This window comes from Mytilus galloprovincialis, chromosome 2 (assembly GCF_965363235.1).
Source record: "Mytilus galloprovincialis chromosome 2, xbMytGall1.hap1.1, whole genome shotgun sequence".
Classification (NCBI taxonomy): Eukaryota; Metazoa; Mollusca; class Bivalvia; order Mytilida; family Mytilidae; genus Mytilus; species Mytilus galloprovincialis.
The window spans coordinates 56,774,883-56,798,918 of NC_134839.1; the positions used below are offsets into that span (position 1 = coordinate 56,774,883).

General features: G+C 32.1%; 1 protein-coding gene and 2 long non-coding RNA genes across 4 annotated transcripts in view; 1 reads left to right on the top strand and 2 right to left on the bottom strand.

The window, feature by feature from the left end:
• Positions 1-1,899: 1,899 nt before the first annotated feature.
• LOC143063913 (uncharacterized) lies at positions 1,900-11,115 on the bottom strand. 2 transcript variants are annotated; one of them, XM_076236359.1, is made up of 3 exons: positions 10,733-11,113; positions 7,061-7,161; positions 1,900-3,090 (listed from the first exon to the last, which is right to left on the bottom strand). In XM_076236359.1, exons 1-3 carry the CDS (start codon positions 10,747-10,749, stop codon positions 2,297-2,299), a joined length of 912 nt encoding a protein of 303 aa, XP_076092474.1. In that variant the 5' UTR covers positions 10,750-11,113; the 3' UTR covers positions 1,900-2,296. The 2 variants fall into 2 exon arrangements, with proteins under 2 accessions (XP_076092474.1, XP_076092475.1); XM_076236360.1 differs by lacking the exon at positions 7,061-7,161 and having other exon boundaries at positions 10,733-11,115.
• A 2,161-nt stretch (positions 11,116-13,276) lies between these two features.
• Positions 13,277-15,792, bottom strand: LOC143063915 (uncharacterized). Its single transcript, XR_012975136.1, has 2 exons — positions 15,587-15,792; positions 13,277-13,822 (listed from the first exon to the last, which is right to left on the bottom strand). It is a non-coding gene; the product is annotated as an uncharacterized LOC143063915 (long non-coding RNA).
• Positions 15,793-17,829: 2,037 nt separating this feature from the next.
• The window catches only part of LOC143063916 (uncharacterized), a 29,880-nt gene continuing 23,673 nt past the window's right edge, over positions 17,830-24,036 (top strand). Inside the window, exons 1-2 of the long non-coding RNA XR_012975137.1 lie at positions 17,830-18,024; positions 19,011-19,445. This is a non-coding gene — a long non-coding RNA (uncharacterized LOC143063916). The remainder of the gene's footprint in view (positions 18,025-19,010; positions 19,446-24,036) is intronic.

Sequence of the window (24,036 nt, forward strand, 5' to 3'; positions counted from 1 at the left end):
TCTGAGGAAAATTCTTTAATTTGTCCACATTTAGAAGAAGTTTACTTATTTTTAATTGCTTGCTTCCAGGAAGCAATTCGCCGATACATATTTTCCATATACATAGTGACCCAAGCGTAACCCTCCTCGTAAAAATCCGGTGACCACAATATGCAAGGATCTGTCATTGAAATAAACAAATATCTGATTATACATGTTAAACACGTGCTCGATACCCATGCTTTTTGTGATTTGTTTACTATAAGGTCGCAATCGGTAAAACTCAGCTTCAAAACACGGCATTTAATGAGCAGCATTATTTGTTAAATCATAACAAACAGAGAGAAAAAAAAATTAACGATTACCATTTAGGACTTGTTGTATTCTGTTTATCTTGTTTTGTCGCTCATTTCTATTGAAACTGTTTATATTTTTCATCATTTTTCTATATTTCTTGTCCTATAAAACATAAAAAGGGTAAAAACTATTATTAAACATCAGTATTTTCTTTATATACAATAATATTTAATAAGAATGGAATATTTGTGCTATTTCATTTCACAAACTTTTTGTCAGTCATGACTTTCAAAGACTTTCACCCTGGTCAATAGTTTAAAAAACAAACATTCCCATACTTTTTCTTGGTGTTCGTACTAATTTTTCATTGGACAACAAAAACATGATTCAACTATTCTTCTATGATTTGTTTTGCTTGACTACGTTAAACTCTGAAATATTGTTTACAGTATAATCTGTATGTGTCTCACTCGTCAAAATTTCAAATTAATATATAAATAACCAATAAGAATGCTATGCATGGCTCAGCTTGATACAAACGTACACTTTAAACCCTGAACAGTTGGAGCAAGTATGGACACAACATTCAATTCAAACTTTTCTACATTGGTTAGAGGTATAGGGGGAGGTTGAGATCTCACAAACATGTTTAACCCCGCCGCATTTTGCGCCTGTCCCAAGTCAGGAGCCTCTGGCCTTTGTAAGTCTTGTTTTATTTTAATTTTAGTTTCTTGTGTACACTTTGGAAACTAGTATGGCGTTCATTATCACTGAACTAGTATATATTTGTTTAGGGGCCAGCTGAAGGACGCTTCCCGGTGCGGGAATTTCTCGCTACATTGAAAGTTCACAAAACACCAAAATAACATATTTATCAATTTGCATATTATGAAGTGGCAATTGTCAAAAAAGGTAAAATAACAAAAATACTGAACTCCGAGGAAAATCCCAAACGGAAAGTCCGTAATCATATATAACAAAATCAAAAGCTCAAACGCATAAACTGACTTGGTACAGGCATTTTTTAATGTAGAAAATAGTGGATAAAACCTGGTTTTATAGCTAGCCCGCCCCTTTTGTGGGGGAAAATTGGTTGATTATGTATGGGGAATCACTGAAGCACGACTGGAGCACCCCCCTTTTTAGGTCAGTCTGCCCCCCCCCCCCCCCGCCCCCATTACAAAATGCTCTGGATCCGCCACTGTGACCGTAAAATATCCGTTTTAACCTAGCGTTATTTTACACATGTAATAAAAATAAAAGTACTACATGTATGCCTTAGTGTTCTTTGCTTAAAAGGAAAAGATAAATCGAGCATTGTATTTGCATTTATTAAATTCCATGTTTTGGGGTGGGTATCGTATCTTTTTTTCTATATGTTGTGTTTTATGAATTGTTGTTTGTCTGTTTGTCTGTTTGTTCTTTTATTTTTAACCCAGCCGTTGTCAGGTTATTTTCGACGTATGAGTTTGAATCCCCCTTTGGTATCCCTCGTATCTTTTTTATATTGGGTTAAGATGTATAAAGTCATAAGCATGCACAGTCATAAGCCCATGAACAGTCATAAGTCATCGGATGACCTTACAACATGGGATGAAAATATATGAAACAAAAAAGAAAACCAAAGGTCTATGGACATGTTTCAATTTATACATTATAAAGGAACGATCATTTAACTTCAAAGGGTAGGGGAGTTATGTTTTTTTCCTAAATTTTTTTTATCCCAAATTTAATAAAACAAATATTGTGGCCAAGCAGATGAAAAATAAATATTCTGAATTCAGATTTTCACCATACTTTATAGTGTTAAATGTTTGAAAAAAAAATTATTTGATTGAAAGCGTTGAAAAACTAAAAAAAAAAAAATGTGCAAGAAAAAAATTCTGACTAAGAGAAAAAAAAAAAAACCATACCCCTCCCCCATTCTTGAAGTTAAATGATAGTTCCCTAATTGATGCAATGGAAACAAAATAAAATCCTTTATCTGACTATCCTAAAATATTAACAGTCATTTAATACATTAACGTTTTGCGGTTGCTTGAGTTTCCGACCTTAGTTCTTCTTCTGGTGAATGAGAAAAGAATTCAATTGAAGCTTGACAACATATCTCTCCATGTTGATTTAGAATTTCAAAATGAGCTTTGTTTGGTGCATGAATATCATCCCATGAGTAGATATCAAGCGATTCAAGTTCGAGGGATTCCTTCTTGAACGAAACTGTGATTGATTTTAGACCATTCTTCAATGACTGACTATTAATAGTTTTGTAGAGCGACTTTCGTGCAAAAACACAACATGAGTCGTAACAGAAATTTCCATAGTTTGCCCAGCTGGTATGTTCATAAACATCACAATCACGTGGATGAACAATTATTTTATCTTCTAAACATTGGTCCGGTCTTAACAAATGATCCATTTTTAAAGGACGAACAACTTCCGGTTTCAAGCTACCATATTTGTCCATCCACCATTTTGGAAATGCAGTTGGTTTCCTGGTAGCTGGATCGATAAGAACATGATGAACAAAAAATTGTGCATAAGGTTTTGACACTTCTGGACAGGTAAGGATACTTGAAATGCGTTTCGAAGAATTTCCTATATAGGCTAAAGAATGTGTTACTGAGAGCGGATATTTCGGGGTATTTTGCAAATATACTGAAGAAGATACTTGTAATTGAATTGTTGCTATATAAATCAGGTTATCTCGTGCTAACCTTTCCATGTCCAGAAATGATTCTGATTTCTTTGGCCAAAAACTTGTTACTCTTGAAGATTCAACTACCATAAGTAAGCTCCTTAGTTTTATCATTCCAGCTAGAAAATAGAAGATGTCATTAAATGAAAATGTTTAAATCCATAAAAATATAACAAGGGCAACATAATTTATATCATTTCTTTTGACGAGGCCAATACGTTATTATATATGAACATGTCCAGATTATATCGACCAAGGACGATTACCGAGGTTTAAAATAATCCAGGGACTTTCTATAATCTAATAGGCCCATATATACTGTAAGGTATAATAATTGACTGTGTGAAAGTCCTTAATTTATTTGATACATGTATAGTGTATTATTGAAATGGACTACAATACTTTTTCCGTGTAATTTACATTGTATTTGAATATTGACCGTCAATATATAATATATGAATAAGAACAAAGCGTCAATAAATAAATATACCTCAATACCCGTTGAATTACGTGATCGTAAAACAATTCTAATATGACATGCTTCTTTCGGTTTGTGAACAAACCAATGCTCTATATCCAATAAAATTTGTTTACACATGCGTATATTGACTACTTCAAAATAATGAATTTTATCGAATTATGATGCACTAATATATTTCCTTAACTTTAAAACACTTTCAAACTCTTAAATGATGCACATGATATTACCAATTAATTTATTATGACTGTAATGTGTTGCATTCCGAAATTGACATCTTTGATCTAGATACGACAACCGTTCAAGCTGGCTGTTCAAACACCACCCTCTGAAAAAATCACAGTGCCAGCGGTTTGCTTCATTGCAAACAAAAAAGGTAGGTCCATGGAGGAGCCTACACAATCGCTTTTACACTTATACTTATCTAACATAGAAATTACCTTAATTGTCCTATTCAGAATCGAAATAATTGATGTAAGCTATACCTTATTGTAGTTTTAACATGGGTAGGCATTATATTCGTGATTATTTTTGCCCGAACGCATTGGTAGGCATTATATTCGTGTTATTTTAGCCCTCACTATCGCTCGGGCAAAAATAATCACAAATATAATGCCTACCCATGTTAAAACTACAATAAGGTATAGCTTACATCAATTATAATTTCTTAAATAAATCAAAGTGCTGGATAGCACCTCTGGAAAGTTTGCAACTGTATATGTGTATTATTTCAAATAGGTTATAGACGTGCATTATTTCAAATATGTATTTAATCACAGTTTGGATTTTTCAAACTAAACCATTGTCTCGCCAGCAATTTTCAAAAATCACTTTTTATGCCCCATTTATGGGCATTATGTTTTCTGGTCTGTGTGTCCGTTCGTCCGTCTGTCTGTCCCATTCAGGTTATAGTTTTTGGTCGAGGTAGTTTTTGATGAAGTTGAAGTCCAATAAATTTGAAACTTAGTACACACTAGAACACACCCGTGATATCGCGGTTCCGTGACTGAATTAAAGTATATAAGACTTATTTAAGTATTGGGATTGTCATCTGATAAAGTCATGCCGATTATAAGATGGCATGCACACTTTTTTCTGCTTTAAAAATCATTCTGTTTGAACCCGTCGACCTGGAACTTATCAATTATTGGTAATATTAATTATTTGGAAAACAAAAGGTCCTGGAATGGAGTATTTTTTAATCAACAGCATTGTCCTATATTTATTAATTAAGTTATAAATAAAGTTGAATTCTTTGATTCGCTGTATTATGTCATGCCCGCTAACAAATTGAAAACTGTACCTATACGCCTTATTTTAAGTCCGGATTTTTAGTATTCGTATTGTCATCTTAGAAAGTCTTATTGCTTTAAATACTACAATAGGGAACAATTTGACAATGGTTGAATTTAGTAGTGTCAACCCTGTGATTATGACCTGTGTATATAGCAAAATCCGAAATACACCGTTTGGTGGTGCGTCTGTCAGATGAGAAACGTACAGATAAGGTAATAGGTCAGAACAGGTGAATATACTATTGGTATCGGTATCGGATTCGACCCGGAACTTGTTAATTATTGGCAATATTAGTTATGTGGAAAACAAAATGGTCTGGAGTGGTGTATTTTTTAATCAACACCATTTTCCTATATTGGATATATATGAAATTGAATTCTTTGATTTGTCGTTTTTTACCCCCATGACGGCTGACAAATTGGACCTCGGTATTTTAGTATTATATAGATGTTCCCTATGATATCATCTTTCTAATTTTAATGCCAAATTAGAGTTTTTACTCCATTTTCACAGTCCACTGAACATAGAAAATGATAGTGCAGATGGGGCATGCGTGTACTATGGACACATTCTTGTTTTATATATCTATACTTCTAAATCTAAAGACCTTTTTTATGTTCACCTGATAAATGTATAACCGAAGAAACCTACAAGTCAAACTTATATATAAGGGTATATATACTTGATATGGTATACTGAAAATTTCACCCCTGTACATCTAGAATGGTAAAAGTGACGCCAACAAAATTCAAACTTATAATAACTTGTGTTTTGTGGTTATAAGCATTGCGTATAAGTTTCATAAAATTTGGTTCAGGCAAGCTAAAGTAAGAGAGCAGAAATCAATTATGGGATGTATGGACTTACGTACAAGTAAGGGACGTACATACTTACAGAAAAAAACAAGGATAAAACTCAATATGGTGGGGCATAACAATAGTAGTATGACCTCACGTCCTCAGGAATAAAAAGTTTATATACACTAGATTCATACAATGCTGATCTGAGGTGCTTATAACCCTGTAACACATTTTAGTTGCAGCTGTGTAATTACCATTTAGGCAATGACATTTGCGATTTTGTTTTTAGCCATTTATTTGATATACTAGTAATCATCCCCTCTGTGTTAGGACGACACATGGTTAATTATAGGTCAATCTTAAAGAATCATACTGCCCCAGGAATAAAGTGTGAGGATAAAAAGTTCTGCATTGTTAAGCACTAAGAAAGTCATTTTGCTAGTACATGAACAAATGTTATTAAATCATTTTAATAATTTCTACAGCACTTCTCTTTAGCTTGATCTCGGTCTTGATAAACTGAACTATAATATTCTAAGAAGTAGATGATGACTCGGTTGCTTTTAAATTATACGGATGTTATGATACTAATTGTCATTAGACAATGTTTTTCTGTTGTCAGTTTGATCCACTTGAGCATGCTGAACGAGTGAAAGTCCTTATATCCACATTGGAATGTGAAACAGCTAGTATTTAAATAACGGAATTAAAAGTTTTCAAATGATTTTTGGCATCAAAACTTTCAGATCGATGTCAGTTTGACAAAAACAATGCACTGTTCTATTAAAGCCGGTATTTACCCTTACTCGTCCTTGGCGTGAGACATAAGCCATATAATTATCGATTATTTTATATTCTATCACCTGTGTATTGTTAACATAAATCAAACCATTATCACTTGTCAATTATCCGACAACTTGCATTTGTCAAATATCAACATGTTCTCGCATACCGGACTATTTCGATACACTCGGGCTTTTACTTATTCAATAATAAACAGTTGTAAATATCGTACATAGTAAAAAAGAGTGCGGGAAAATGTTCATTCATGAAATATTCATGAATGAAACGCTGTCTCACGTAGATTTCTTTTGATTTTCTCTTCAGCCAATGGCCGATCCGCAAAGTAGTGTTTGTGATACTTATTTTCAAAATGAAGTTAAATTCATCTGAATTGTCGGTGAACATTCATTCCTTTTTTATTCAAGCTGTAATTTTTTCAAAAGAGTACTGCAACTCAAAATATTCAAGAATCATAATTCGAACACTAGTACTGTCAATTCCAGAATATTGTTTCCATTTGGAACTTATATTATGAAGGAACTTCTATTCTGTGACAGTACTACATTATCTTTGAGCAGAACATAGCGATAGTCCGTCTCACCGGAAGTTGAGGGCCGACGCCTAAGGAAAGTAGCTATAGCAAACTATAGCAAACTTTCCAAAAAATAAGAGTGCTACACCGTATGTTACAAAATTTATATTTATCTGCCATAAAGCTGTTTGATATCTTACCTGCGTTATCAAATGCTTCGTATGAAAAACCTCCAGGCAAGTGAACTTTAAAAATAAACGGAGATACATGTTCCACACTGTAGTTTATTTGCCGAGCTATTCTGAAAAACAAATACACTAAATGTTATAGCCTAAGAAGATGACCATTTAGTGATTTTCGTGTTTTTGTTTGTTTGCCCATGAGACATGTTCTCTCCACAAGAGACCAAATGACACAGAAATTAACAACTATTGGCGACTGCTTTTAGAAATATTATCACATGTAACTTTCCATAAAGTGTATAATAATGTATAGTATAGGGAAGTTATGTGAACGGAAAAAAAGCAGAAGACAGATGATAAAAGGGCTATTTGAATTTAAAAGTCAAAATATATTAGCATTTCTGAATTTATTTCCATATATTATTCCATTTAAATCGGAAAAGTAAAAATTTTATGTTGTCTTCCTATGTCCTTGACAATTGTCGAAATAGGAATATGTTCATAAAATTAATATAGACGAGGAACCTTGTTTGATATCTCCTTCATACATCACGCACTATACTAGTGACTCTCAAAATATTAGGCATGTCTATGTTCAATCATATAAAAGGGAAATTCGGAAAAATATGCTATTACTAGTAGGTCGAAAATACAATGCACGAGGATATAGTCCATTTGTAAAAAGTGAAATCTCAAAAATACAGAACTCCGAGGAAAATTCAAAAGGGAAACGGTAAAACCAAATCATAAAACAATCGATATATTCCATTTGTAAAAAGAACGTATTCTTTTGAGACGCTTATATAAACAGTTGCAAACAAAACCCTACTAACTGGTGATTTCAACATGCCAGACATAAAATGGGAAATAGACGAAGATAACAACTTTCAAATAAAGAAACCACACAACTATAGTATGGAAACCAATAACAAGTTTATAGAAGCACTTGAAGAAAACTGTCTAACACAAATAGTAAAAGAACCAACACGTCAAGATAACATATTAGACCTTGTACTAACAACAAATCCAACAAGCATTGAAAGTATATCAGTCCAAGATGGAATGAGTGACCATAGCATAGTCATCACTGACATAAATTTAAAGGCAAAAACAAAAAAGCAAGTACCAAGGAAAGTATATATTTACAAAAAGGGCAACATGAACGGAATAAATGAACAACTAGATAAAGAGCTGAATAATTTTATACAAAAAGCAAATACAAGTACCATACAAGAATGCTGGAATGATTTTAAAGATATATTGTCCCAGGCTATAATATCAAACATCCCAACTAAAATATTGTCAACCAGATGGAATGTACCATGGATCAATCGAGAGATCAAAACAATGATCAGAAAAAAACAAAGGGTTTACAACAAGGCAAAACGTACCAATAATGAAAAACACTGGGAAGAATTTAAGCTCCTAAGAAAAACAGTAAAAACTAAATTAGAAGAAGCACATCAAAACTACATATCTAAACTATTGGAAGTAGACGAAGAGGGTGAGAGAAAAACACCTGTTGTTGGAAAAAAGTTTTGGCAATATGTTAAATCAAAGAAAAGAGACTCATGTGGAGTAGCACCACTTATTTCAAACGGAAAACTTATGGAAGACAGCAAAGGGAAAGCAGAAGCACTTAACCATCAATTTGTATCTGTTTTTACTGATGAAAATACATCAAGTCAACCAAAATTAAATGGCAGCCCATCGCCTGATATAGACCATCTAGAGATAACAGTAGAAGGAGTAAGAAAGTTACTTAGTAATGTCAATCCGAAAAAAGCAAATGGGCCAGATAACATACCGAACAGAGTCCTAAAGGAATGTGCCACAAGTATATCCCCATACATAACAACATTATTCAAGAAAACATATGATGAAGGGGCTGTCCCAAACGATTGGATTACAGCTATCATCACAGCACTTTTTAAAAAGGGAGACAAAAGCTTGCCAGTAAATTATAGACCTGTTTCATTGACGTCAGTAACATGCAAAATCATGGAACACATCATTTTCAAACACATTATGCAACATCTTGAAAAATATGACATATTAGTCGATTACCAACACGGCTTCAGACAGAAAAGATCATGCGAATCTCAATTAGTAACAACAATTGAAGATATCGCAAAACATCTAGATAAAAAAGAGCAAGTGGATATGCTAATATTAGATTTCAGCAAAGCATTTGATGTAGTGCCTCACATACGGCTTCTGCGGAAACTAGAGCACTATGGAATAAATGGCAAAATAATAGAGTGGGTAAAGGCCTGGCTCACACAACGACAGCAGTGTGTAGCAGTTGAAGGCGAAACATCTACAAATGCCTTTGTAAAATCAGGAGTACCCCAAGGTACAGTTTTAGGTCCATTGATGTTTCTTTTGTACATCAATGATATTGGGGATGACATCAAGTCAAAGTTGCGTCTCTTTGCAGATGACAGCCTATTATACCTAGCAATAGACTGCAAAGATGACTGTAACCAACTACAAAAAGATCTAGATAAATTGATTGACTGGGCATCTAAATGGCAGATGAAATTTAATGCTTCAAAATGTTATGTTCTAAGAATAACCAACAAGAAAAAACCTATATTACATAACTATCATATGCATGGCCAAGTTTTAGAAAATGTAAGCCAAAACCCATATTTAGGAGTTCAGTTTACCAACAATCTGAAATGGGATATACACATCAATAACATCACGGCAAAGGCAAATAAATCATTAGGCTTTCTGAGGAGAAACATCGGCAAATTCCCAGAAGAAATTAAGAAAAGAGCATATCAAGCCATTGTCAGACCAAACGTTGAATACGCAAGCAGTGCATGGGATCCATATCAAGAAAACCACATCAAACAGATAGAAATGGTGCAAAGAAGATCAGCACGTTTCATCAAACATCAATACAGCAGAGAACCGGGGTCAGTTACTAGTCTACTGAAGGAGCTAAAACTACCATCATTAGAAATAAGACGGAAAATAAAAAGGCTTTGCTTGTTTCACAAAGCTTTACATAAAAAGATAGCCATAAATATACCAGATTATGTAGAACAACAAGGCAGGACAACACGGCAATACCACCGAAGCAAATTTAGAAACCTTCAAACTTCAACAAACACCTACAAATACAGCTTCTTTCCACGTACCATCAAAGACTGGAATACTCTACCAATAAGACTGTTAAATATAGAAGATGCAGAGGCATTCAAGAACAGCCTCACATCTTATTTAACAGAGTAGTCACGCAACAAACATTTGATTTTAATTTCACATGTAAATACGTTTTTAATGAGCACCATATTGAATGACCAAATTAGTACTTGCGTGATGGGTCTTAGACCCTTTGCATTTCAACGATATAGATGTAGATGTAGATGTCACCTCTCCGATCTCGCCTTTAATCTCTCGGACTATGGATTTTGTTCAATTTTTTTTTTTGTCAATGACATTCTTACATATGAAAATACACTCATACTATGAATTGTTCATTTACTTAGGTTATAAACGTTAACATTATCCCTGTCGGGATTTATAGTGTGAATTACATATATTGAAAGGTTCAGCATCGCTATTGTGCAATGTCTGCATGCAGCATTGCTTTCATAATTTTATTCTTTTAATAATTGTTTGTATACCATGCAAATATTTTTCAGTATTATATTACAATAAAAATCTTTAACATACCTTTGAAATGCTAACATAATCAAGTTGTATTCGTATGGACTGTGACCTTTTTATTACTTGTTAATTCAGTGTAAATACATTCTACTTGCAACTCACCTGGATTTCCTGACTTATCCGCTTTCGTCGATCTATAAACTAAACTGATATAAAGAAATGTATAATTTTAAACATCTTCTCCTCTGAAACTACTTAACCAATTCCTACCAAACTTTAGCTGAATGATCCTTAGGGTATCTAGAATAAAGTTGTGTTTTATTTTCAGTTTCGTCTAAAACATGGCCGTCATGAATAAAAATAGAGAATATAGGAGTAAAATGCAGTTTTTGGCCTATATCTCATACACTAAAGCATTCAGAGCAAATCTGATAAGAAGTAAAATTGTTCATAAGGTCAGGTTCTATCGGCCATGAAATTTTCAGATGCATCTAACAGCCCATTAAAGGTTGCTGCCACTAAAGGAGTAGGTTCAGTAAGACCTCTTTTTGGCCCCAAAATATAGCAGTTTTACAAAATTGTTTAAATGTAAACTTTTAGTTATTTTTTGGAAGGTATAATGCTTGTGCTATATAAATATTGGCTGTTTTTGGCATTACAATGCACACATATCGGGTACTTGCATCATTAAGTCATGCTAAATTACTGAAATCTTCACAATTTCAGCATTTTAGTTAAATTTTAGACGGTTTCCGTCTTAAATGAAAGTGGCCGCATTCGTGTTCATTCTTGATATTGAAATGTAATTTGTGTTTAATGATTATACATAACATATATAAAGGTCGAGGATGAACACGGATGCGGCCACTTTCATTTTTGACAAAAATTATATAAAAAGTGACAGTTTTTTGGCATATTTGATAGATTTTTCATATTTAAGCTAGAATCGGAGCATTTTAATTAGTGAATCAGTTAAAATCTTTCACAAAAAATAATTGAATTAATTGAAATAGACATTTAAGTGTTTAAAAAGTGTCCAAAATCTTTCGTCAGATGAACTTGAAATTTGAGGCCAAAACCGGCCCTTACCGGACCTACTCCTTTGTAATTTTAAGGACATTTTGAAATTTTTAGTTATTATCTTGAATATTATTAATGATAAAGATAAACTGTAAACAGCAAAAATGTTCAGCAAAGTAAGATCTTCAAAAAAGTTGATATGACAAAAATTGTCAAGTGACCCCTTTAGGAGTTACTGCCCTTTAAAGACAATTTTTCTGAATTTGTTTGCTTTAAAACTGCTGAATTAATCTCAGCAAAACTTTAATAGACTGAATGAGTTTCAGAATATCTAGTATAACATTTGTATTTTATTTTCTTGTACGTCAAGAAACATAGCCACTATGACTAAAATGGAATATATGGGTAAAATGCATTATTTTCGTTTTTGAAGAAAATATAACAGATTCAAAGAACATTTAAATGGATTTTTTAAGACAATCATTAATATATATTGAAAAGCAAAATGATCATAGTGGAAACATTTTAAGCAAAAAAAACAGGTGAGCGATTCAGGCTCTTGAGAGCCTCTTGTTCTTATAGTTATCTCCTACGAGAAAAGACCAAAACAGACAACAACAAAAAAGAGAAACTCGAAATATTTCCAATAAAAGAAATCGTTAAATCGTTTTTATTTTAGTTCTGTTTACTACTACCATGACTTTACGAATCTCTGAGACTATAATAGACACATAGTTCCGTTCTCTTATAACGATAAAGCGTCTACTGAATTCAGATTTTTCTTTTAATTAAATGCAGTTACATCAATAAAACATTAAAAGGTCCAAACAGTGCTTAGCAGATCCTGATCCACATACGGCATCGGTCGTGTTGCTCATGCAATTACAAACCAGATGATAAGTCTAATTCAATAGATGATATTCAAAAAGAAGAGGTTGGGATTGCGGTTACAACAATTGGAACATATCCGTCGTCATTTGGGAAGTAGATATTCCCGCCAGCTAGTCATAATAACGAGGAAACCACTTAATGAAAATGGTTTAGTTTAATGCAATCCCAAGGACAACGGACATGTGCAATACTAACTTAAACTTATAAAGCATCCTGTATATAAGATACGGATAATACGTTTATTATTGCTTCTGAATGTACAGTCGAACCAGCATTACTAAACATTTATATTTGTATCATCCATGGTGGGTTTCATATCTATGTAAAACCTAGTTTAGAATTAACTTAAACAAAGTTTCTGCAAATAATATTTATTTAATAAGCCTTTCTATCAGTAATCACCGAAAGACAAACGAAAAGAAAGACTGCAATAATGAAGTATACATTTCTGTGTAAACTTGTCAAGCTGTTTTGTGTGAGGAAGCTTCATCTAAATACATAAAAACATTGTTTGCTTTTAGCGATGTTCGTCAATCCTCCATTAGTTTTTCTCGTGATAAGAATGTAAGTGGCTCATGGTGTACCTTTTAGAATCTCTCTTTGGTAATCATAAATAAAATCACTACAGAGTTTTTATAATAACTTATTATAATAAACCCTTTTTTTTTTTACATTTCGAGCGATTTGTATATCAATGAATTTCTAATTCCTTTTATAATTTTCTCCTGATTGTCTGTATAATCACACTAAGGTTCCTTTTCGTTCGGTAAACATCGTGTGTTCATCTTCGTTAACGTTTGTATGAATTGTCAAATCAGGAAGTGACGTCTTATTGTAATATTCATACGCTGCATTACACTTCCCATTAGATATGTAATCTTTAAGAAGTGTGACGTAATCACCGTCTTGGTCAACTGACGGAGCGACAGAACAGAGTCTACAATTACATTTTAAAATTGCGTTCGTATCTTTGTTAAAATTTACATATAGACACGTGGGTTGTTGCGGGGATTCCCCCACAGAGTTATTCCAAACTGGTTGTTTGTTGTTCAGTTTGCAGAAATGACATGGAGACTTAGTTATGGCGTTTCGGGTGGTATCTTCCACGCTCAGGTAGTCCGATACTTCCATTGGATTAACGGGTTTAGGATGGATTATTTGTATTCTGTCTCTCTGTTTCTTGTATTTGTTTAGCACACGTTCAACTGGGCTTTCATCCCTTCGTTGGAGTGGAACCTGGACAGGCTGAAACACAATGAGTTTGTTATCAATATTTCAGGAACAGATAATAAAATAGAATGAAATGCTTGCAGTTTCTTCGTCGAATTTAAATGAAAAATCTGCTTTTTGTTCAAAACAATTGCGCTCTTAATATTATCATCCATCACAATGTACTTAGACCTTAGACTACACGCCAATCAAACTTTAGCATTCCTTGCAATCCTCGTTCAAAACTTCGGGGGACCAACTATGGCACCCATTAGTAGTTAAATGTTTGATTTCATTCAACAAATTTATTTTTGATCAACAAGTACGTGTCGCCTAGAACACAGCCGTATACCAAATGGTCAATATTAATCATCCGTGCAATTTCCTCTATGGGATGTTTGTAAAATTTACTAGTAAGTGGAGGTGATTTCTTGTCATGGCTGCAGGGATCCTAAATCGATCACCTAACAACAAATGCAACATACAACTGGCAGCCATAATTCACCCAGGAAGTAAGATCACAAAAAAATGAACTCCGAGGAAAATTCAAAACGCTTAGTCTCTAATCAAATGGCAAAATCATTAGCCCAAACACATCAAACGAATGGACAACAACTGTCATAGTATCATATCTCTGAATTAATACAGTTATTTTATTATATGTAAAACTGGTTTTATAGCTAGCAGTTTATTGACGATTTTTGTCATTTGGTTTTCATACAGATAATTTGTTCCTGGTTATTATTTTTATCATTACAGTTTTCCCTATCTTTATAGTATAACCGTGATGTTTGGGGTTTAGACAAAGGGGGGATGCAATGTAAAGAATGGGATAAGTACACCGCGACTAAATACTATCATTTTGTCAAGAAAACGAAAAGATTTCAAAGAAGACAATCTGTTCAGCTTTGTTTCAGATTAAAGGATACTGGTATATTTTTGCAAGTTTAATTTAAGACTAAAATGAGTAACTAATAAAAAATGTATTAACAAAAATGTCAAACTCCAAGATAAATGAAAAAAAATGGGGAAATCTATGTCAAGATAATCTGTAGAACATGTAGTATTTGTTTGAAGTTTATCCTGTATTCCTCAATTACACAAAACAACTATAAACACAGGATATACTGTCTAAATTATTCAGATGATTCATTCAGTTTGATTTATAGTTAAATGTAAATTTTCATTGATTTTCATGTTTTGTCAGTGAGGTTAGATCGATCGATGCAAAGAAAAATGAATATAACCGCATAGGTAGCAACAATTGTGCACGATGTTTAATTTGTTATTCAAAGGAGTAAAATATACACATGTACATGTCATAGGCCTTTAAGAATAACATAAATTCAATGCTACAGATAAAAATATTGCACACTTTGCTGACAAAGTTTTAATAAGTCAATTTTTTTAAACAATGTAACCGAACACCAGACATATTCTAGTTTACGATCAAAAGCAGAGACATATACTACATATTGTATTATATGTCTCTGTCAAAAGCTAGTAAAAATTACACTAAAATGGAACACTTATTAACATAATAAAGACGTTCAAGGTTTAGAAACAAAGACAAATGTGCAAAAAATGCATTCTTTTTTTATTAATTTTGTCAAATTACTGTCTGCAGTTGATTTTTTTTTTAAATAACCGATTGACGTTTCCGTGATGATCACAGAATCCCTGGTCCTTATTTTGCAGTGTGAGATAACAACCAAAATTAGATCATCTTTCATTAAAAAAAAGAATGACAACAAAAGAGACAAAAAGTAAACAAAAAAATGATATATTGTTAATGTTTACCTCTGCAGGTTGGTTAATAACACTCGTTATATGGTCAATGAATTTCGTATGCTCTGACAAAGCTGTTCTCATAATTCTAGAACTCTCTGTCAAAAATTTAACTGCTTTCATTAACTTTTTGTTTTCACTTTTCATAAAATATTTATCGTTTGTTCTTAACACTGTTTCCTCTTTTTCGTCTTTTCCCGTCGTTCCTATAATGATTTCAATAGCCTTTTCTATTTGTTTATTCATAGCATTTTCCATGCGTTGAAAATTTTCATTAAGCATCGTCAGTGCTATTTCCAAATTTTCCATTCGCGCTCTGATTGTAAAAGTGTCAACAGAGCTAGTTCCGGAAGATTTAGAAGAGCATCTTTGATGAAGCACTCCATTTTGCTCCGAGCTTACAACAGTATAATCCTCATTAACGTTGCAGTATATTTCGTTTTGAATTGTTTGTATTCCGTATATAGTTTGACTTGACATTCTCGAATGCGTTGTTTGAAAACAAGTTGGAATCAATACTTGTTTCATTTTCTTCATTTTCTATTACATATGTTGCAAACCACAAAGCCTACTGTTTCTTGTTACTAAAAATAGATGATTAGTAATACTCTAGATAAGGTCATGATCAGCTAGTGTTATGCATATTGATCTTGTATCGTACAAGGTAAGTAGAATGTTATAAGTCGATATAACATTTCTGGCCATACAGAAATGAGTAAATAAAAATAAATAAATAGTCTTTATTTCAAGAGGATGGTCCCATTAGTTAAAACTAATCTTCCTGAGAGTCCTCAAAATAATAATAACATATTTATAAGTACATAGAGTATTATTATAAAGTTATATTATACACAATATACAATTGTATTTAAATAATAATGAAAAAGCATATTAATTTGCACAATTGATGAAAAATTTGTAACATTTTGTTTTAAAAGATCCAAGTGTATTACTCATTTTTATTTCATTTGGTAAACTGTTCCATATTTGAGAACCTGAATATGTAAATGTTTTCTTTAAAAAAATTGTTTTTGGTTTTGAAAGATTTAATAGTTTTTCATCAGCTGAACGTAAGTTATAATTTGGATTATCAGTAAAATGAAAATTTTCTTGTAAATAGTTAGGAACCATACCATTTAATGATTTATATACAAGTATTGCCTTTTGGTATTGAATGCGTTTTTCCACATTTAACCAGCTACTAGCGTAAACTATTAAACAATAAACTGGATGATGTCATTATGTCAGCTTCTACTATAACCCTAGCAGATTTCTTTAATAACTTATTAAGTTTATTTATTCCACTTTCACAACAGCTTCCCTATATATTGCAACAATAATCAAATAATGGCAGAATATAAGCATTAAAATAGATAATACGTATATGCATAGGTAAATATTTTCTTATCTTTTGTAATAAATTGATTCTGTTTGATATAGTACATGACATTTTATCTATCTGCTGATTCCAATTTAGGTTTTTGTCGATATATAAACCAAGAAGTTTTTCACAATCTACATTTTCTATTTGTTCATTTGAAATATTGATATCTAAACTGTTTCCAGTTGAACAAAGTTTTTGTTTTGAACCAACAATCATTGAGTTACACTTTTTGGCATTTAATTTCATACAATTTTGCGCACACCAGTTTTCATGAATATCATTTTGAAGGTTAGAAGTTAACTGAAGTAAATTATTACCTTTACAATGTAATGTAGAATTAAAATGTTATAGATTAATATTGAATTAGCATATTAAGGAATTCTGAGCACAATAGGTTGTACCACTTATTGATGTTATATAGTTTTACTAGTTATAACACGTATCGCTCGTCTGATCAGAATTTCTTAATGATATATATCTCTTTCATATTAAACTATAATAATGATCTTACACAAATGAAAAGGCTGGTTTAGTCTATTTACATATTTAGTTATCTGGTTTATTGTTGTGTTGGAAGTTGTCTCATTGGTGAAGTACCACACCTTCACGTTTGATTTGTGTTGATATTATTATTCTATTTTAAACATTTACATTATTTAAAATACACTAAATTTAATTTATGTTAATGCTTCACGTCATTGTCTTCGCTAATGTATACGTATAGAAATTTAATCTTGATAATGCAAGGTGACATTCCTATTAATTTAAATAATGAAATAAAGGTAGAGAACTGTACAATAAACGCGCATATGCATTTTAAGACTTGATATGAACGAGTACTGCTTGAAATTTCTTAAAATTCTTTCCACAGTTAAATATAATAATATATTTTAGATATACTTGGTTAATTTCACGTCTGTAGAATATTTTTGGAATAAATTGGTGAGAAACTTTAAGGTTCGATGCATCATAAACAATGTCAAACAAATCTAGGACCTACTTAAACATTAAATTTTACAGGTAGAAAACCTGTTGCAGCGGAACCTATGGAAGGAACATAAACACGGTATGTATTCAAACATTCAAACACGGACATTATGAAATACAAATCAAACATTTTTTTTAAAATGCCAATTAAGGTAAAGGTGTACTAGTCGGCCCTGTGGTTCACAGTCAAAAGATTGGAAACGCACAAATGAAGCGCGTGCATTAAAAAAAGGCGAAAAGTTCAAGCCAGAAAATAATACTCCAATATCGCTGACATGTATCGTCTCAGTGTTAAAGCTGGAATTTATATTGAATAACTATAATTGAAGCAAACAAATAAACCTTATTATAATGAAACTAAACACATTTATTTAAAAACCAGTTGTTGGCATGACACGGGTTATGTTCTTCTCATATATGTTATGATGGTATGATACTAAATCCCTAACAGGAAGGATTGTGCCTGATATTCATTTGATGAAGACATAATCTTTCAATCATTTTTTTTTTAAAGTCTGGAGCTGACATGTCAGTTAACTGCTAGTAGTCTGTTGTTATTTATGTATTATTGTCATTGTTTATTTTCTTTGGTTACATCTTCTGACATCAGACTCGGACTTCTCTCGAACTAAATTTTAATGTGCATATTGTTATGCGTTTACTTTTCTACATTGACTAGAGGTATAGGGGAGGGTTGAGATCTCATAATCATGTTTAACCCCGCCGCATCTGTGCGCCTGTCCCAAGTCAGGAGCCTCTAGCCTTTGTTAGTCTTGTATTATTTTTAACTTACTTACAAGCTTCTGACTGTGGACAGACACACACAAAAATCATGTGGCGGGGATTAACATTTTAGCGATCGCTCAACCACTTCTGCTACCTAAGAAATGACTGTAAATGAATATAGATTTAGTCAATAATAATACCGATGAACCAAAATCAAAGATGACATAACAGTTATTTTTTACTGGTATTTTGTTTTGAATGATTGTATGGAGATAAAAGAAATACTGTAAATAAGACATACCACATCTCCTTAATATATTGAACTTATTTATTATATAGGTCAGGATTTCTGCATGTAATTATCAAATACAAATAGGTGATGCACGTTAAACGCCTGGCAAAATTTATCATAATGAATTATTGAATAGAATAACAGCTAAAATAGTCAAATCTATACAACAACTTTACATTCAGATGGCAGTTCCAATTATAGTCACAGCAATACAATTAGGAACAAAAGCATGTAGTTTTGCTTACCAATTTAAAAGCGATCTTAAAAAAGAACCGGTAAATATTAGGTCATACATGTTCAGTACTGGAACTGGTCAAAGAACAGATTTTCCTTCAGCGTTACTTACAACAGACGGTTACCGTGGAGCGACTGTTGTCGAGGACTTTGGATATCGAGCTATTGAACGGTTTAAAGGGATTGCAGATGACAACAATAAGTACGGTTTCTTCGAAAATATCATCGAAGCTCTATATACCAGTGAGGTTAGTTGGAACTTTAATTCAATAGTGATAAATGTTTAAAATTAAAATCCTTAATTCCAAGCTTTTATAGTATCAACGAATTAACCAAACAACATTTTGATATGGGATAGATGATTTTGAGACTCAGATGGATATAAATTGAGTGAAATATTTCTGTTCTTACATTTCCAGCGCAAAATATATATTTATTTCATTTGTATACGTAAATGCAACAAACAGGTAGAGTGAATTCCCCTTGAAATCATTTACTACAAGGTTACTACCAAAAATGGTTCAAATTTTTATTGAAATTTGCAATTGGAAATTTAATTCTGCGTACTAAGACATTCAGTCTTCCAACAATAGACTTATCACACCGCGGGTAAATTATCGCGTTGTGATTGGTTAAACGCCGTCACGTGGTGATTCGTAAGGGGTTAGTAAACTTCATAGGGGGCTCATGGTGTCACGTATACTTTTAATGGTGACGTCATCTATTGCTGTTGTTGTTTTTCAATGTTCATTTTTTTACAAAACGCAGCAGAAAGAGTCCTGCGGGAGATAACATGCTTCTTTTTGTTACTTCGTTGAAGTGTAAAAGCGTTGACCGAAGTACATTTTGTATGAAGCGCGAAAGCGTTTCATTCTAAAAATGGGCGCACCGTCAACGCTTTTACAACTATATGAAGTTACAAAAAGAAGCATTGAAACGCGCGTCTGGCGTACTAAATTATAATCCTGGTACCTTTGATAACTATTAATACTTTTAATTCCATTTTTTAGCTAGGATCATGAAAACACAATTTTTATCAAGTTTTTACTTAATTTACCTGTGCACTTTATTGTGGGACCTGAGCGTGTCATCATGCATGATAAATGTTATTGTGTGATGAAGTTGCTTAACCCTCTTGCTGCCAAAGGAACATTTATAGCTTCTACACACAAATCTTGTTGATTGTGTTCTAACGTCAAAGGTCCATTGTAACGTCACAATACCCAGGGGCACTGACAACGTTTAAAGACGGCGCCAAAAGGACGAATTAGTGTGTAGCTAAATTTCAAAACATTGTCCAGAAACGGGTCAATTTCAGTAAAAAATACCAAAAATAGTAAATTGTTATTCAGTCTTGTATAACAGCATGTTATCTCAAATAATGGAAGAATTACTAAACATAAAGTCAAGATGGTTTTTTTTAAATAACGTTATTTATATGACATTTCGTAACGTCATAATGGTGGGGTGTTGCTAAATGGCGGAAACGGAAAGAGAAACGGAAAACGGAAACAGAAAGAATGAACATCTTTTCATTTTGGTTATTTTATCTACATGACCACGTTTAACATAGTATATCATATGTTTACAAGAATGAAAAACAGTGGAATAAATTTAAAATAAAAGATTTAAAGCATAAAGTATTAAGGTCATGCGTACGTCGTTCCTGCGATTCGGTATAGTCTGTTCGACTTTTTCTTACTCTTAAAAGAACTTTTGGATATTGGCCTCAATTCTATTAATAGATAGGTTGTTAAATAATAATTATTTTTGGAAATGCTTTAAAGGGAAAATTCGCAAAAAAAAAAATGATATTATGTTCACCCTAAATAAATAAGCATATTCCTAAAATATTAAAGGTTTATTCGTCTAGATGAGTGAGTTATTAATTTCTTTATTTAAATCGACTCTCAATTCTCGGGAAGACGCCATCTTGAAAACTAATGACCACGGATATCTAATTACCACAAAGTCCTAGTAACCAGCATTACATGTCCGTTAATCAGTATGAAAATGACTTGTCAAGCTGATGAATGTTCTACCCGACCAATTAATGGAAGAAGTCTTCATAGTTTTCAAGATCATCAAATTAAGTAATGCTTCACTAAAATTGATAAGAATATTTCAAAAAATACTTTATAAGACATCTCATTTTTTTAGAGGGTTTAATATTCAGCGTACAATGCTGAAGTCAGGTTAAAAAGCTGTAAATGATTAAAGATCGTACATTGGTTTTAGCTCGTCATTACATTTACATTTTTGGCACCGAGATACAGTATCAAGTATTGTATAAGAATTATGCTATCATAATGTTATAGTCTCAATAAAGTGAAAAAAGTTCGGAGATATACTTATTGTGAATGAATTATAAACTGAGATTTATCTCTTTTGAAAAAGTTTTTTTAAATGCTTGTTTCTAACGTATATTTTTAGTTTATTTTGGGGTTTTACCTAACTTGACCCGGTACGTCTAAACACTGCTAAGGACTCCTTAGTGCACTAAGGACTATACAATGCCACTAAGGACTAGAAGGAGTGCTGTTATATGTGTTATTTTTACAAATCATTTTAGAGAATCATAAATAAACAAGATATTCAACATTATATAGGCACGTGCCCGTTTTTCTTTGATATACCGAAAATCAATGAACCGATTGACACGTGCCATATAATATAACTACTGATTAAACAATCATATTCTTTAATTTAAGAAATTAACAATTGAAACGAAAAGATTAATGCTTGATTATCATAATAAAATGTGTTGTTCTTATTTAAAATGATTAATTGGACAAATAATTTTGCTTTTGTCTAATTTATTTCCCGACAAAGTTATTTGCCATAGGTGCACGACTTTGACTTTGAAAATAAGTAAGTGTGTAGTCAGCTTGGTAAAATGTTTATGTATGAGATATGAAGACAAAATGAATAAATATATTTATAAGTTTTTTGTTTTTATTTTAATTCCGACAAAGATGCGTGTATATACAAATGGCTTCACTAAAACATGAGTAAATTGATTATTCCGAAGAAAAAAAACTATAAATCATGATGTTTATTTTTCCACTTTCTATTACTGCTTTATGCATAGTACGAATAACGATTGAATTACACACATTCCAAATTCTGTAGTTTTGATACGGGAACTAGGTATTTTGAACAGGGTTTTCCTTCACCACCGAAAAAAGATCATATAGAAAATACAGAGCAGTTTGTCACAAGTGAATTTTTTTTTATAACAATTTAAAATCAAATAATCAATACCAAACGGAGAACACAAAATACAAAAACAATTGGGAAAACGAAGAATCGTGGGAACAAGACAATCAGGACAACATTACAAACAAACAAGAAATCGTACAACAGAATGAGTTACAAATTGGTGAAATAATAGAAATATGTTGTGAACATAAAGAAAAAAACAGTTGAAACAGACGAAACCGAAAATATTTCCGTGTTTACCAGAAATGAACAAATTTTTGAAACAGAATCTGAAGATATTGTTGAAAATGTAGAAATAGATACACAGATAAAAGAAAACGAACAAATGGAAAACAAGAATACAGAAAGTAAGAAAAAGAAAGACAAAAGTAAAGTAGGGAAAAAGAAAACTGAAGAAAAGACGGAAGATAAAGACAAGACAAAAAGTTCAAAAACTACACACAAAAAAGGAGAAATACACATTGATAAGACAAAAAAAGATGAACCGAAAACAGATAGCAAAACTACATTAACAAATAAAAGGCCGAGAAATTCAACCGGAGATGGCAAAAAGCAAGAGTACACACAAAAGAAAACAAAGGTAAAAACACCGACAACTCAAACTTTAAAATGATGTATGCTAAACTAACATTTCTTTATAGCACACTACTGATGTTAAGTATTTTGAAAATTATAAGTGTGAATATTAAAAGGAGTTTTGAAACAAAAATAGATGTATCATTAGAGATTATGGTGATTGTGAAATCATTTGTTTGCAGGAATGTGGTTATATTAAGCAACATGTTATTAGCAATTTAGAAAATAATACAGACTTTAAAATATATTTTTCGCAAGGAGAGTTACATACAAAAGGTGTGGTGACCTTGGTAAAAAAGATATTGAATGTACAAACCATTACTTTAACAGCAATATATTGAAAGGTAGATTGGTACATACTAGTTTCAAAACTGATGACAAAGTAATAAATCTATTGAACATTTATAGTCCTACAAAATCCACAGGACAACAAGGCTTTTTTTTTTTATAGAGAAATGATAGAATACTGTGCAAGTGTAAATGTAGAATCACATAGAAATATTATTTTGGGAGATTTTAACTGTATTGATCAACAGATTGATACAAAAAAACCAAATGTTGTACTTGATAACACTGTAATTTTGTTATTGAAAAGAATTGTGTACCATGTTAAATATATACATTAGATAGCTATAGATATAAATATCACAAAAAAAAAAAGTTATACTTTTATAGGTAATAAAGGTGCTAAAACTAGAACAGACAAAATATGTATATCTGAAGCATTAAAACATGAGATAAGAGATCTTATGCATATAACCTATCAATATAGTGACCAAAAGATCGTATATATATCTTTGTAACTTCAAAAAACTAAATGGGGAAATAGTTACTGGAAAACGCATGATAGTTTATTGGACAAAGAACTTTATACCGAATACATAAATAATTTTTGGATAAATTGGAAACAAAGGAAGAGTAACTATAACATTTTAGATTGGTGGGAAATTGGAAAGAAAAAAATTGAAAGAATTGACAATACGTTTCTCAAAACAATTATTAGCTCGTGAAAGAAAAGAACTTTCAGAAACATATATGCAA